The sequence below is a fragment of the Sorex araneus genome, chromosome X (assembly GCF_027595985.1).
Source record: "Sorex araneus isolate mSorAra2 chromosome X, mSorAra2.pri, whole genome shotgun sequence".
In the NCBI taxonomy this organism is placed as follows: domain Eukaryota; kingdom Metazoa; phylum Chordata; class Mammalia; order Eulipotyphla; family Soricidae; genus Sorex; species Sorex araneus.
In genome coordinates, this window is record NC_073313.1 from 156,856,954 (window position 1) to 156,873,531 (window position 16,578).

Consider the following 16,578-nt stretch of genomic DNA (forward strand, 5'->3'; position numbering starts at 1 on the left):
GGCACTACTGGTTGAAGTTCCTTGCTCCATTTCATATTTTTGTTCTTTTATCAAAGTTGAATTGTCATATACCTGAGAATCTGTTTCTGGAATTTCAGTGATATTTCTTTAGCCTGAAAATCTGTCTGCTCATCTCATCTCTTCCATTTCTTCCTTCAGAACTCTGTGGACTATTAGTCTAGTTGGTCTGCCTGGGGATGATAAAGCAGTGTTGAAGTCTTCATTGCTTGTCAATATCTTCCTTCAGGTCTGTTAGTATTTTTAAATATTTTGGTGGTCCCTCATTAGCATAAATGTTTGGGAGAGAGTTTTTCATTATATTTATTCCTTGGCCATTAAGAAATAACTATCCCGGGGTTGGAGCAATAGCACAACAGGTAGGGCGTTTGCCTTGCACGAGGCCGACCCGGGTTCGATTCCCAGCATCCCATATGGTCCCCTGAGCACCGCCAGGAGTAATTCCTAAGTGCAGAGTCAGGAGTAGCCCCTGTGCATCGCCAGGTGTGACCCAAAAAAAGCAAAAAAATAAATTAAATAAATGACTATCCCTCTCCTCAATTTTTTTAACTTGAAGGAAGATGGTGTTGCCTAAGTCTTGCCACCCTGACCTTAAAGGAGTTACTTGCTTGATATATTGTTTTCTGACTTCTGGCTTTGAGACTGTATTTGTCATGACTGTTTAAATGAGTCTCTTATAGTCAGCAGAAAATTGGGTTCAGTTGCCTTCATCCACTCTGTTTCCTTTGATTGGTGCAGTTAGGTTACTGACATTGAGAAGTATTATTGACATAAAGTAATTTTTGTCATCATTAGGTAGGAGTTACAAGTGTTTGTGAAGTTGTCTTAAAGAAGCCCCTCAAAGCTTCTTACTATGTTGGTTGCAAGGCTGTGAAGTTTCTGAGCAGTTACTCTCCTGGGGAGCTCTGCTGTCATTCAAGTCTGAAAGATAATTTAGCTGGTTAGAGTATCTAGCTGTTGAGGTGTTTGTATCATTGAGTTATTTGGGACTTTTTTGTTGGTTGTCTTACTATATCCCACCATTTTCTTAAGGCTTTCAGGGTCTCACTGGTTAAATCTACTGTGAATTTGAAAGAAGCTCTTTTGTATGTAATTTTCCTTCTTAGATCTTGCTGCTTCTAATATTCTGTCTCTTTGGCTTTCATAGTCCTAATTATGATGTGTCTTGGAGTGCTTTATTTATGTCTTTAGACAGGACCCTTTGGGCCTCTTGAATCTGCATACACTCCTCAACTCAGAACTTCTCAGCAATGATTTCTTTGACTAATCAATGATTCTTCATCAGAATTGCCTTCCTGTTCCTCCGGGAATTCAGAAATTCTTATGTCGTTCCTCTTGAACTTATGCTTAGTTCTCTCACATGCTGTTCATTTACTTTGAGACTTTTTCCCATCTTGTGTTATTTTCCAGAACTTTCCTGCATCCCATTTGGATCTCACTGCTCAGCTGCTGTCACTCTGCTACCAAGACCTTCATTGCGTTTCTTATTTCGCCTACCAAGTTCTTTAGTTCTGTCGCTTCTGGTTGTAGTTTTCTCCTGTCTGACCTCATGCTTTCTGTGCCTGTACCGTTGTTTCTTTGAGCCCTGCTAACACTACTTGACTCTTCAGGTTGCTCTCTGCGCTCAGTCGGCTTAGTGGCGTTTCCCATTGCTTCCCCATTGCATGTGTGTTGCTCTCTGGCAGAGAGCCTTTGCAGTTCACCTCCTGTGTCCCCAGTTCCCCACCAGGCAGCTCTCTGAGGGATTCCGATGAATTTTCCCCTCTTTCTTCCCTGTGCAGGCTACCCCAACCAATTTTGTCATTAACTAGTTGTTTTCACACTAGGGTTTCAGGAAGGCTTTCAGTGTCATTGGCTCTGCCTTTCTCAGGCTATAATTTAGGGCTCTGCAATTTCTTATCACCATGGCTGCTTTTGTGAGTTTTTGTGGGAAAAGATTATGGGATCTAGCATATCAGTATGATATGGTTGGGGCAGCCAGGCCACTCCAGAGTGAATTCACTGTAAGAATCCAAAGTGTGTTCCCCATGAAAGATGAGGAGGGAGATAGCATGTGGTAAAAAGACAGTTGTGTTGTTTTGGGGATGAATGTGTCCCACATGCTCTGTGCTGAGCATAGGAGTAAGTGTTCCCGACCTGGGACAGGAGAAATCTGGCAGTTCCCATTTGCAGGGGTCCTAGAGTGGGCCTTCTAAAGGTCTGCCAGGGAATCTGGAGAGCAGAGCCAGTGCGTACTCTGCTGGGCAAAGGTGGGTCAGGAAAGACGGACTTTCTGCTGGCCAGAGTCCTAGGGTTGGCCATCCTAAGGACCTCACCTTCATGACATCATCTAGCCAAGTATTTCCCAAAGTGGGGGATACCACCTCCCTGGAGATGCTGGAACATCAGAGGGAGGGTGTTGCAGTTGGGGTGCTTCCTATTTCCCTAATGTAATTGGGGGTGCTTTCTATTTGCTTACTTAAGAAAGGCACTGCATTGTTATTGTTATTGTTGTTTTGCTTTTTGGGTCACACCTAGTGATGCTCAGGGGTTACTCCTGGCTCTGCACTAAGGAATTACTCCTGGCGGTGCTTGGGGGACCATATGGGATGCCGGGGATTGAACCCGGGTCGGCCTCGTGCAAGGCAAACACCCAGCTGTACTATCGCTCCATCCCCATTGCTGGTTTTTATTTTGGTTTTTTGCTTCCTTTTTAAAAATTTACTAAATTGAGTCTAGAGCGATAGCACAGCAGGTAGCAGGTAGGGTATTTACCTTGTACATGGTCGACCTGGGTTCGATTCCCAGCATCACATATGGTCCCCCAAGCACCGCCAGGAGTAATTCCTGAGTGCATGAGCCAGGAGTAACCCCTGTGCATCGCCAGGTGTGACCCAAAAAGCAAAAAAAAAAATTTATTGAATCATTGTGAGAATCAAAGTTACAAAGTTGGGGGCTGGAGCAATAACATAGTGGGTAGGGCGTTTGCCTTGTATGCAGCCAACCTGGGTTCGATTCCCAGCATCCCATATGGTCCCCTGAGCACCTCCTGGGGTAATTCCTGAGTGCATAGCCAGGAGTAACCCTTATGCATCGCCGGGTGTGACCCAAAAAGCAAAAAAAAAAAAAAAATTACAAAGTTGTCCATGATTGAATTTCAGTTGTACAGTATTCAAGCACTTGTCTCTTTACTAGTGTCCACTACCTTCCACCAGTGACCACAGTTTCCCTCCTGCTCCCCAGCCTGCCTTTATGGCAGACACTTTTCATTCTCCTTTCCTTTTTAGGTACTGTGACTTGCAATACTGTTACTGAAGGGGGCTGGAGCGATAGCACAGCAGGTAGGGTGTTTGCCTTGCACACAGTCCACCCAGGTTCAATTCCTAGCATCCCATATGGTCCCCTGAGCACTTCCAGGAGTAATTCCTGAGTGCATCGTCGGATTATGACCCCAAAAACAAAACAATACATATATATACTATTACTGAAGGGTTATCATGCATATCACTTCAGCACCCAGTTCTTGTCCAGATGGTCACTTCCCACTATCATTGTCATGGTGGCCCTCTCTCCGAGCTAACTGCCCTCTTCACATTGGTCCTTACTAAGGACCATTCCTGGTGGCCTTCATTTCTATTGCCTTTGAGTATATTTCTCCTTTTGTGTTTCTTTATATCTTGCAAATGAGTGATCATTCTGTTTCTCTTTCCTTGCTTGAGGAAAGCACTGCATTATTTCTTCCCTCCTATTTTTTTTTGTGTCTCTGACTTACACTCAGCATGATATTCCCCATATACATCCATGTATGGCAAATTTCATGATTTCATTCCTAATAGCTGTGTTATTCCATTGTGTGGTTGTACTTTATCCACTCATCTGCATTATTTCTTTTTTTCTGAAAAGAACACAAATTTTGGGATCAGTGATCTATCCCAGTAGCCCAATCTATAATTACTGCCACGTTGGAAGTTAGGGCTTCAACATACACATTTTGAGCAGAGCGCAATTCAGTTTACAGCAGCAGCAGCCATTCATCACGGATATTGGACACAGATCATGTTAAAAGCTTTTAATTTCTGCTCTGGGAAGAGTGTGGGCCAGAGTATGTCTGAGGCTTTTCTTGGTGTCTAGATTCCAGAATGATGTTAACATTTTCTCCTTTTCTCATTTAAATCAGATGAACCTTTAATACTAAGAAAGAAAATTTATTATCTTCCAATCATTGTAATGAGGCCAAAATGAATTTTCTTGATGACTGGGATTCCCTGGCAGTGGAACAGAGAGCTAATAACAAAAAACTCAACAGAACTGACCAAAAAGATCTGTCAGAGCCATCTTTTACTGTGAGTCCAGATAACACAGGAAGCGCTCATTCACAGTCATGTGCATTTGAAGACAGTCTTTAGTATGCTTTCTTGAATGAAACATATTCCATACTTTATTCAGGGTCAAAACTAAATAACGAACGTTTTAATCAGTTAAATGCAGAAATAGAGTCTGAAATGAAGAGACGAGAGGAATATCTTTTGGATGTTTTGGGACAGCATGGTATTAAGACTTTTGACTTGGAAAAAATCTACAATATTTCAAATGATTGTAAAAAACCTGCTGAAGATGTGAAAAACTGTGATATAGATGAAGATTCGCAGCAGGAATATCACAGTGCTGAAGAACAAGAATATAGAAGTAACCATTTATCTTTCCACCAAGAAAAAACAGCCAGTCTGGGAGCTGTTGAGTTAAGAAATTTAGGTTCTGCTATTAAAGGTGCTAACAATCCAAAAGATAAATATGCTAAATTTGAAAGTAGTTCTAATATCTCTTTAGATTCCATTGAGGCTTATGAACAAGAAGGTTCATCTCATGTCTCCGTATCCCAGGATTCTGTTATGTTAAAAGAAAGTCCTGAATCAAAGCATGAAAAAGGCAAGGAAAAAGAGAAGAGCTTAATGTACCACACAATATTTGATGAATTTTTACTGAAGTGCAGTCCTCTTGAAAAACAGGAATCTCAATCTAAAAGTTGTTTCTTGAAGCCTGAAAAGACCTTAAAGACAGAAATTGATACTGGTACAGCCAAATCTCAAATACCTAAAAGTAAAGATTCTTGTGGCAGTGCAATTGTTAATAACAGAACAGTGCAGCACCGTGGAAACCCTAGCATTGTTGCACAGGGCAAAGCATTAGAGACATTGCTGCATCCCAGTAAAGATGCCCAAACTTTCTGGGCCTCTATTTTTGATGAACCACTAATAGCTGCCTATGCATGTTCACCCTATAAAAGTATGCAAAACAACCCTAGCCAAGCCTTAGACTTTTCTGCTACTTTACCAAAGATTTCTGTGGTAAATAATGAGGCAATAGAAGAGAACTCCCTAAGAGTTGCCAATGGCAGTACCACCAAGAAAGCCTGCTTTCGCAGTGTGGAAGGGAAACGCCGTGAGTCCAGGACAGATGCGAATAGGGGTGTGCTCACAGTCACCCAGATGGTAGATGTTACTACGGACTTTAGGGCTTGCTTCACAACCAGCAGGGCAACTAGTACAAGGTCTTCTGTGGTCTCTACATCAAGCAACACGGAGATAACAATGATGAGTAAGAAACGGCCTGGTGAATGGCAACATGAGACACAAAGAAGTGTGGCTTGTAATACAGACTGGTCGTGCAGTCAAGACAACGAAGATTCCCACATGCCGATGACAAGGGGCTCGTTGGGAAAATCTCTCTCAGTTGACAGCTTGAAACCTAATGGAAATTTCCTTAATAAGGTAAACTTAATATGATTAATAATAGGGGCTGGAGTGATAGCACAGCGGGTAGGGCGTTTGCCTTGCACACGGCTGACCCGGGTTCTAATCCCAGCATCCCATATGGTCCCCTGAGCACCGCCAGGGGTAATTTCTGAGTGAAGAGCCAGGAGTAACCCCTGTGCATCGCCGGGTGTGACCCAAAAACCAAAAAAAAAAAAAGATTAATAATAAGCTGCTATTTTGACTATTAAGATGTACTGTACTTACTCTAATACTAATGTTCTCATCTACTAAAGTTAGCAGGGCTTCCTGGGGCTTTGAGGAGAAAATGCTCAGTGAAGGGAAAAGGCGGACAGATTGTACCAGCCCTATTCTTTGGTGGCAGCTGTTCCCAAAAAACTCTTTTGAAGTTGGGTTTTGGGCCTGGGGAGATGAGTCCAAGAACGGGAACACATGCCTTGTGTGCAGTCCCAGCACTGCAGGTTCCCCAAACACTCCCAGGGTGCTCCTCAGCACTTCTTATGGCCCAAAAACAAAAGGTAATTAATTGGCTTTACAGTTTGGAATGGGGAGCTGGTCTAATTTCACATTAGACTCACCAACCCTGAACACTTTGGTACTCCAGTCATAGGAAAGAAAACAAATAGAGGAAGGAGATCTAATCATATGTAAGTCCATATCATAAATGTTAGTTGAACCTGAACTCATTTCTTCCAATATTGTTTTAATTGTTATCCATTTTAAATTATAATGTGCAAAATACCAAATGGATCTAATGGTAATTTCAGAGCTAATAGTCCTTTTGGACTCCTTAGCATGAGTGCTCAGCCAACTTGAATAGCTGTGTATGTACATTCCATTTCTATCTATATGTTTCTTAATGCTGTAGTCAAAATAGCACTTGTCTGCATTTTCTTTTGCATTCTTTTTTTTCTTTATATTGTGCTATTTTTTTGAGCTGGTATTTTCTCTTAACTGTTTCACTCAATTCTTAGAATAAATGTCTACCATTGTGTGAACCATTTTGCTCTCCCACTCTTTGCTTTAGAAATGAAGGTGTTTTCTTGTCCTCTGAACACTTGAAATCATTGCATTTGTCTAATTCACCAAGTATTTCACTACTTTTTATTGTAGTATTTACCTTTCTTTTAAGTTTTTCATCTCTCTGATAGCAGGAATTGCTTTTAAGTTAATATGTATTCTATATATTTAACAAATTAGTTTCAGTTTGTTTTGAAAGAAAAATAATTCATAGCAAAATAATAGAAATAAATGGCATCAGACTTCTCAATAATAACACTGATAATAATAGTAGAATAAAGAATGGGAGTCTTTATTTAATAAAGGATTCAAGGACCAGGAATATATCTCAGCAATTGAACATTTGCTTTTCATATTTGATGTCTGAGATCAATCCCAGTGCCATATAGATAAATTAATTGTATATATAAGTTTATTTGTAATACCATATAAATAAATAAAATTAAAAATTAGTAAATAACTTTAGAACTGGGTAAGATGGCTTAAGTGGTAGAGGATTTGCACGAAATGTGTGAGATCCAGAGTTCTGTCCTTGGGGTGACTCTGTGGCCTCGGATCTGAGCATCCCTTGTCACCATCATCATATTGCTTGCCTAACAATATTGGGACTATTTCCAGCCCTTCTAAGCTCCAGGGGGCATAGCCCTTATAAAAAATAAAAATCAAAACTTTTCCTTAAAAGGATAACAGTGAAAAAATAGCAAAGGCATTTACAGCGGTAGGGCGTTTGCCTTGCACGGGGCCGACCCGGGTTTGATTCCTCCACTCCTCTCAGAGAGCCTGGCAAGCTACCCGTGATGTATTCGATATGCCAAAAACAGTAACAAGTCTCATGATGGAGACGTTACTGGTGCCCACTTGAGCAAATCAATGAGCTACAGGATGACAGTGACAGTTTGGAAATCCAGGTGCAGCATGTGATGTTTACTGTATTTTTCTTTTATATGGATTCTCTATACACCAGAGATACAAATACAGAGATCTATAGACACAGAGTAGTTCACTAACCTGTAAATTTCAGATGTATGAGATTGAAAATAAATGTTTTGAGGCTGGAGCAATAGCACAGGGGGTAGGGCGTTTGCCTTGCATGCAGCCGACCCGGGTTCGATTTCCAGCATCCCATGTGGTTTCCTGAGGTAACACCTGTGCATTGACGGGTATGACCCTAAAAGCAAAAAAAAAAAAGAAAAGAAACATGTTTTCATTTTTTCCAAATTTACACCAAGGATCACCTCTTCCCAGTCTTTACCCCTACCCTTCTGGTAGCCACTAGTTGGTCTTACAGTCCAAATGTTTATTAATTTTTAATTTTGTTCATTTATTTACCAGATATCTCTGATTTGTTTTTAAATTACATTTTCAGATGTCACTAGAATTAAGAAAAGCATGTGATCACACAGATTTAAAGAAACATCCTGAGGGGTAAGTTAAATGTCTGAGTTTGCAGATATACATGGGGGGAGTAATAATTTGGTTTTCATATAGTATACTTAACTACTCTAAATAAGTTATTAATGAGATATTACCGTGATTAAGGCTCATGCCTTATACATGCTTGATCCCTGGCCCTATATATGGTCCCCAGGCAGAGCCAGGAGTAACCCCGAGCACTGCTGGGCGTGCTCTTCCCCAAACAATACAGTTAAAGGGGATTTTAAGAGATCACCTGATTCAACCATTATCCATTATTAGGACAATGGCCAGAGAGAGAGTGAAATAGGTAAGTATCCCCAGTATCCTTGGTCCCCCAAGCACCACCAGAAGTAACCCCTGAGCATTGCCAGGTTCTCCAAAACAAAAAATTATTAGGACAGTGTAGTAAAGATTTTCACTGACTGAAATTTCAACCCCAGTAATTCTTGAAAAGTTTATGGCATATTTATCCAACTCAAATACATAATGAGGTATAGCTTCATTTTCTTTGATTTGATCCCTATAAAGGTTAAAACTAGCTTCCTCGGAAAATGTCATATATTTGAAGAGTAAAATAGCTATTTTCACGGGATATTTTAATATTTATTTTAACTAAATGTTTTATTTCAAATTATTAAATGCTCTTATAATTCATATAGTAGCAGAAGGCCAGAGCATGTATAGGGAATTCTGAAAAGCAAAATTTGCCTTTATACTCTGAGATCATTTCTTAATTTTTCTAATCAGTTTAAATCCAGTTCAATCCAATGAAGTTAAATATGTTTCCAGAGACAGAAAAGTATTGAAAGAGCTAGAAATGACAGTAGCAAGGAGGAATGACTGATCAAGACTGTTAACTCAACAAAACATGAGTAACAAGTTTTTTTTTACATAAAAGCACAAAAAGTTGCTATAGTAATGACTATTATTAGGAAAAGCACAAATTCGGTCTGCTTTTTATTTAAAGAATAACACATGTTTGAAAATCTATTGGTTCTGGATAAAGTCAATGCTTTACATTGAAATTCTTTTTTTGAAAAGGGAAGTATGAATTTAAGAATGTTTCACTTCCTTGGCTTTTAGAAATGATTTATTTAGGTGTGACTCAACATCTTTGTCTTCTAAGACTACTGTGTGTTTTTTCCTACAGCCTTCCAGCTTTAGTCGAAATTGGTTTAAACCTGCAGGGAAATTTTTTAAATAGTTAAAGGCATGGGGGCTGGAGCAATAGCACAGTGAGTAGGGTGTTTGCCTTGCACGAAGCCGACCCAGATTCGATTCCCAGCATCCCATTCGGTCCCCCAAGCACTGCCAGGAATAATTCTTGAGTGCAGAGCCAGGACTAACCCCTGTGCAGTAATCCCTGTGAATCGCCGGGTGTGACCACTCCCAAAATTAAAAGACATGTCATTAGCCCAGAATGGAATTTTGCCTAATGTAGTCTTTTAATTTAAAGGGAGTTTGAACTTGCCCATGAGATGGAGGAGGATTTGCCTTCAAAATGCTGTCAGAAAATAATGCGGAGAGCCGTTAAAGCAGAATTGCACCTGTTACATGTTCACTACCAGATGTGTCATCGCCATTGTAATGATATTTACCAACTTGTAATGCAAAATAGGAAAGTATTAAACATGTGATTATTGGTTTCTATAGGTTTTTGTCTTTTTTTTTTTTTTAACTTTTGCATTTTTTATTACCATGGGTTTTTCTTTTTAAAAACAGGAGGCCAGGCGGCCATACCAGTGAGGGGGGTCAGGGTGGCAGGAAAAGGCAAGTGGGAGGTAAGGAGGAGGGCGGGTGATTCTGCTCTACTGATAATAAAGCTCCAAGTTCATGCCATCATGGATTTCATAGTCCCCCAGAGACACGTGGTCCTTGAAAATCGTGTACCACTTCTTCAACACGATCTTGTTCCAACGGGTTCCCGTCTGGGCCGCAATCAGCTTCTTGAGATCGCCGATGGTGTCATCGGTGTTGCACTTAACACGGACTTTTTTGCCCAGACGGTCGTTACACACAACCTCGATCATTCTGTTCCGTGCTCGAATCGCCTGGAACCTGCCGAAAACACAACCGCCAGGTTTTTGTCATTTATAATTACATTTTTGTTCTAGAAAATTTGTTTAATTTTCATTTGTGATGGGGGGCAAGTTGGGGTAGATTGTACTGGGTTTTGTGATTTGACTGAGAGGTGACTTATTTTAAAAACTGTGTCTTAGTACAGGAGTTTAGGCACTTGCCTTGTGGGCAGCCAACCCTAGCTTTTTCCTTGGCACCTCACTTGGTGGTCTGCGCACCTCCAGGATGTGGCCTATAAAACAAAAGTTGTGCTTTGGTGCCAAAGAGATGGCTCAGAAGTGGGAGTGCATGCTTTACATGCAGGAGGCCTGGGTTCCATCATTGGCATCCCATGGTACCCAAGCAATGCTCCTAGGGAGTGTGTGTCACTGAGCACAGAAATAGCCCCCAGCAGAGCTAGATGTCTCCCAAACAAACAAGAATATGTAGTGTGCTTTAATCCCATGAAAACCAGCAGAACATGTTGGGCTGATGAGTGAAATGTTACAGGACTGGGACTCAGCACATGCTTAGTGCGGGCCCTGCATATGGTCCCCAGCACTGCCACAGGAATTTCAAAAGTTTGATCTCATGTTCCTTTTTAATACAGATGAAGGTGGAGGGTTTTGCTTGACAGTCTGGAGATCTTTCTGTGTTACTTATAAAGGGTTGCTTTCACTGCCCCTAGAAAACACTTCTGAAAATTCTTGATAGAAAAATATATTAAAAATATGGTAGAACTGAGTGTATAATATTATCAAATACTGCATATTATTAAGTTGGAATGACTCACCTGGTTCCAGATAATTTATTTAGTGAAATTTGAACAGGGATTTATTGAATAATCTTGCTAAAAAGGAAGTAGGAGCAGCACTGCTGTCTGTTTCGGGAGACCTGAAGGCCCGGTGTTCACGTCTGGAAGAGAAGATCAAGGGTGGTGCCCCTCTGGAGGAGCTGCCCCCACTAGCACTCGAGACAAGATTACTGGCTGCCTTCTCTTGTTTTGCCTCCAGGGTATGTAGTTACTTCAGGAATAAGGTTTTATTTCATCTGGACAGAAAACATTTTAAAATAGAACATTTTTCTTCCCTTTTTTTTTCTCTTCCAGCTAATGAAAGAAGACACACCTGTGTAAGTTGTTTCATCTAATTAGAATTCACTAGATCTTAAAAATTGCTTAATGCATTTAAATTTTCTGTACTTATTCAGAACATTGATCAGTTATTTAATGAAATGTTTCTCTGTTTAGCGTCTTAGGAGCAGATTCTGAACTTGATCATCAGAACACAAATGATGCTGATATTTCATCAAACCTAAAAAAGACATTCTCTAAGGTGAGACTTTTAAAAGTTAGTCTAAATCCTTAATTTTGTAATTTAAGCAAAGTAAATTGATAATTTTCCAAAGCCTTTGCATCCTTCTCACTCACCTTATCCTACTATTTGAGGAATAAGACTGATTAGAAGGGACATGTGTTGGATAACATTGGGTTGTCCTTGCTGCTCCCATAGGGAGCTTAAGGTTTATTGAGCAACTCCCACAACAATGCAGCTGAGGCACACCCAATTCCATCAGGCACTAATAATAATTGCTTTATTTCTTTTATGTCATTTGCATAGTTTATTTAGTAATGTTCTTTTTGTATAGACACAGACTCAGGAAGACAGTTGATTCTATGCTAAGTAACATGGGAGTTATTGACTCCAAAATAATATTTACTCCTGAGTATCCATTTTTACTTGACTTAAGCCTCAGTTGCCCTTAGTTCCTAGCACTCCAAGAGCAGGGTCCCTGGTCCATCGAGAGACTGGATGGACCCAGGACAAGCTATGAGCTACTCTGGCATCAAAATGGGGCAGGCCAGGCGCCATAATACTTAACTCTAAGTTAAGAGCACGATCATGAACAAACTCTACCATGACCCAAAACAAGTAGTAACTGAATAAGGACCCTGGCTGGGATTAGGAAAGACTAACCTGGCCTGAGGACTGTGGTCTGGAATATATAGCGAGATGTCCCCAGGAAGAACCAAACTTGAAGCTTAATAAATCTCTTACTGTGTTCATGTAAAATGACATTGCTAGAAATATTATAAGTAAATTTACCATGACTGTTTAAATGGATTACTAGCAGAGGAAAGGAGAAAGCAATACAAACTATGGAATCCCACCCTTGGGCAGATCTCCTAGGAATCTGGAATGCTGAATCCTCAGATGAGATTTTGTCCTTGAGTTAATCTGAAGTGGAGGCCCTACATCTCTTTGTTGTTGTGATAATGTTCAACACCACCTTTGTATCCCCACCCTTCATGATTTCTATATAACTATGCTATAAGGGGTAAGAAAGAAGTTGTTATTGAAGATGATGGAAATTAGACTGGAAACAGACGTTGGGGACTAGACGCTGAGGACTAGACGTTGAGGATGAGAAGGTTGATGACAAGACGTTGAAGATAAGGAAAACGTAGACTTTGGAGACTTTGGGACTGGAAGGAGAACCAGATGACGATGATGACTGGAAGCAGAGGACTGTGAGACTACCCTCAAGATGAGGAAGGAGATATGACAAAGGAGAGACTTTGGGGTCTACGAGGAGACTAGGATGATGGAACACTGATGACTGGGACTATGGCCAAAATGACGACTACAACTCACCGTAAGGGAGGGATTGGATGATGCCAGGGAGGCAAGAGAAACTGACTGCCAACTAGCATGGGCCCGATTCCTCCATCCTTCCCCCTATCCCTCACCTGTCATCCAGCTGGGGAGGCAGCTCGGCCACCAAATGCTCCAGTCCCATGTGCGTGTGTGCCCATTTTTTATTGGAAACTTAGAGTTGGCATCCCTGGTGGGCAAACATCAGTAGGATGTGTTGGGTGCAGTGGCTCTGTCTGTCTCAGTCTGGTCTGTCTCAGCAGTAGTATAGCAAGTAGGGCAATTGCCTTGCAGACGGCAAACCCAGGTGCAATCTGCATTCCATGTGATCTCTTAAGCACAGTTAGGAGTGATCCCTGAGCATAGAGCCAGGAATAAGCTCTGAGCACTGCTGGGTGTGGCTCAAAATGCCCCAAAAAAGAAGAAAGGAAATATTACTACCAGTACTGCTTAAGTGTTTATCAGTAAGTTAATGATTGTAATAAAAGACTTTTGGGTGTTAAAAAGAAAATCTCATCAGATAGAAAACACTCAGTATAAATAAAATAGTCATTTATTTTTGTGAATGTATAAAATCCTTTAGCAAGTTAGGAGTAATAGATCTTTCTTACCTCTAGTAGAGGGCAATCATAAGGAATCACTTGTATCACTTGTAGTCCCGTTGATCTTCGATTTGCTCGAGCGGGCACCAGTAACGTCTCCATTTGTTCCTGTCTCGAGCTAGTGCAGCCCAATGATATTTGCTCGCTCTAGGAACAGGAAGAGCCTCAAATTGTTCGTTCAGAGATTTGACGAAGAAATCTGACCATCTAGTTGGTGGGCGGCCACGAGGTCTTCTGATGTCCCGTGGAATTCAGTTGGTAACAGCTCTAGTCCAGTGGATGTGAGGGCAATCTGGCTGTGACATCTGTCACCCCATTGATCGCCAGGGTTGATTTGGCTGATCTGGCTGGCTAGGCGGGTGTCCCCTTCCTCCCTCATGTGTGTCACTCCCGTAGTTGCACGCTCAGTCGAAGAGGACAGCCTTCCCCGAATAGAGACGGACCAGTCTTCAGTTGAGGGTATACGAGTAGCTGCGCTCCCCTGCTAGAACCTCCAAACAAGCTCAGATCATAAGGAATATGATTGTTAATTCTCCTTTTAAATAAATTTATGTGTAAAGAGTAATACAAGAAAATACTGCTTTGCACAAACCAATGTATGCATAAACAAATATTAAATTTGTTACTGTTGTTAATAGAAAAAAAACATTTGTATACCTCAAAAGTACTCCAAATATTTATAGTGTTGAGTTTACTCTTCCTAAATAATGGTAGTACGGACTCTGTCTGCTTCATACACAGGGTTCATATTCCATTTCTAACTAAGTGTGTGATGGACATAAAGCAACAGATTCTTTAAATTACTTTTGCCTCCCTGTAAATGCAGGTTGATAATGGCTTTTCTCACGTCATCTTCATTGTGGTGAGGCTATCAGTGAAGAGCGCCTTTCACATAGAGCACAAGAACTGTTAGTCCCTGGTTACCATGTTGTTGTTTCTGCTGTTTCCATCCTCAGGTGTCAGTAGCGACTGACAGTAGTAATGCTGTACCGAATGGATCACCCAACAATGACTTCAAAAATGGCGAGGTAGATGTAGATTTGAGTCAGCTGAAACTTGATGATAAAGGTCAGTATGAAAACATATTACCTTCTGTCATTGCTAGAAGCAAATAGTTTGAAATATCCCTGTTGTCCATTTATTAAATATAAATACTTTTAATTGAATATTATTCTTATTAAATATTTTGGTACATCTCCTTTTCCTTAAGGTTATTTAATTGAGCTGATCTTGGTAAATAATAAAATAGGTTTAATTTTTCTGGTTCATGTTTTTTGTCTTAAGCAAAGAGCAGAATTTTTTTTCTTCTGTCCACTTTGTAAATCTAATGTAAGTTGGGGTGAATATTTTCAACTTTTGGTCGTTTTTGAAAAGAGGTTATGATCAGTCCAAGAAGAACTTTAATTCAATGTTAAATAAAATTTAAAGTACAGTACTACTTAATCCCATTTTATAAAAACTCTGTTAATTCTATATATAAGTCTCTCCCATAATAGATAAACCAGAAGTCAGTGTCACAGGAAAACTAGGGTGCAGAATATCCTGGTGGAAAAGTACCTTTTATCAGGGTCCACTGAAAATCCCTTTTCAGAATATTTATACTTGATCTCTTGTTCCAGTACTATTTATTTCAGATTTTACATAAAACAAGTCATTGTCATCATGCTTGTTTATTCCTAGGAGCTTTTAAGATAATTTCTCAGGTTAAACTTTATGCATAATTCTTAGTTACTTGCGCTTAATTTCTCAGGCTGTAAAAATGATAGAGTAGGTGAAGATTGGTTTGATGCTAGAGAGAACCTGACAGGAGCTGACTTCTCAGGAATTCAAGAAAATCAAACAGAACAAGACAAAGGGGACCTAAAGGTTACACAAGGTGAGTTCCTACCAATTTACTAAGAATCCCAAACCTAACTCAGCTGTAAAACATGCTTTCTGGGGGAAGACAGGAAAGGTGAAAATTGCTTTTTGAGGTTTAAATAATTGAGTCTCTTTGAGAAGTGTTTTCACCCTGGTGTCTGATTACTTACCTTCTAGCTTCTAAGGAAAATGCTGCCTTCCTTATTTTTGCTTCTGTGGATGTTTCTTTTACTTTACAGATTTCAATAGTTTTAAGTTTCTCACAATGTTTGTGTAATAAACAGTGCTTCTTAAAATCGGGGCTTAGGGGCTGGGTCGCACCTGGCAGCTCGAGGGACATGGGGTGCTGGGAATCAATCCATGTTAAGGCAGACTCTCTACCTGCTGTTCTGTCACTTTCGGCCCTGCTTAAGACTTTTAAACCAAAGACAAGAAAATTTGAATGACCTGAAGTCTCTCCCACTGCGATCACCATTACTAATACCTTTTACCATTCTTCTGTGTGTGCAGGCATATCTTTCACTACTTGCTTTCTTTCCCTGCATTATTCTTGCCTCTGTAACTTGTCCCATCATGTAGTGATATGCTAGCTGTCTTCCACAGCTCTTCAGTGAGGTCAGTGTCTTGTTTTCACTGTCTGTCCTCAATTCCACATGGAATATTCAGTATTTTATGATGAACTAGTGAAAAGCAGTGACTAGAACGTACTACTTCTGGTTCTTGTTCACTATCTGTGTTTGCTATACTTTAAGAAACTTGCTCCCTTCTCACCCTGAGGAAAAAAATCAATTACACAGATAAATAATTGCTTTCATTGTTTTCTCTGTACAGTAAATTATAAACCAGAATGCTTAGATCAGTGAAGTGAGTTAATGAGGGGTAGGTATTACAGAACAAGAGATTCTCCTGAATGGCAACACCACAGCTTCCTAGATCTGTGTCCTAAACATCTAGGACTGGAGTACTCTCACCTGGAAAGTGGAAATGGTACCAATGTTCCCCTCGGGGCCTGTTTTAAATGATGGGTATAAAATAATGAGTCTGGCTGATGGCCTAACATTTCACAGGTACTCATTAAGTGTTGGGTTTTCCATAATTGGTGGGGAGGTGATGTGTTCCTGGTGGTGCCATTCTCAGGGACCAATAGGGCTGTACCCTGCATTCCATTCCATATTATATAATGAAAAATTAAAATTAGCA

General features: G+C 40.4%; 2 protein-coding genes across 2 annotated transcripts in view; one reads left to right on the forward strand and one right to left on the reverse strand.

The window, feature by feature from the left end:
* Window positions 1-1,922: 1,922 nt before the first annotated feature.
* Window positions 1,923-16,578, forward strand: part of RBM44 (RNA binding motif protein 44) — a 31,390-nt gene continuing 16,734 nt past the window's right edge. The window contains 9 exon segments of the mRNA XM_004620660.1: window positions 1,923-1,934; window positions 4,194-5,765; window positions 8,155-8,213; window positions 9,661-9,837; window positions 11,093-11,276; window positions 11,371-11,393; window positions 11,512-11,596; window positions 14,475-14,586; window positions 15,269-15,394. Coding sequence (XP_004620717.1) covers window positions 1,923-1,934; window positions 4,194-5,765; window positions 8,155-8,213; window positions 9,661-9,837; window positions 11,093-11,276; window positions 11,371-11,393; window positions 11,512-11,596; window positions 14,475-14,586; window positions 15,269-15,394 — 2,350 coding nt within the window.
* LOC129399692 (ubiquitin-like protein 5) lies at window positions 9,873-10,276 on the reverse strand. The gene has a single exon (XM_055120750.1). The coding sequence runs from the start codon at window positions 10,232-10,234 to the stop codon at window positions 10,013-10,015; it is 222 nt and encodes a 73-aa protein (XP_054976725.1). The 5' UTR covers window positions 10,235-10,276; the 3' UTR covers window positions 9,873-10,012.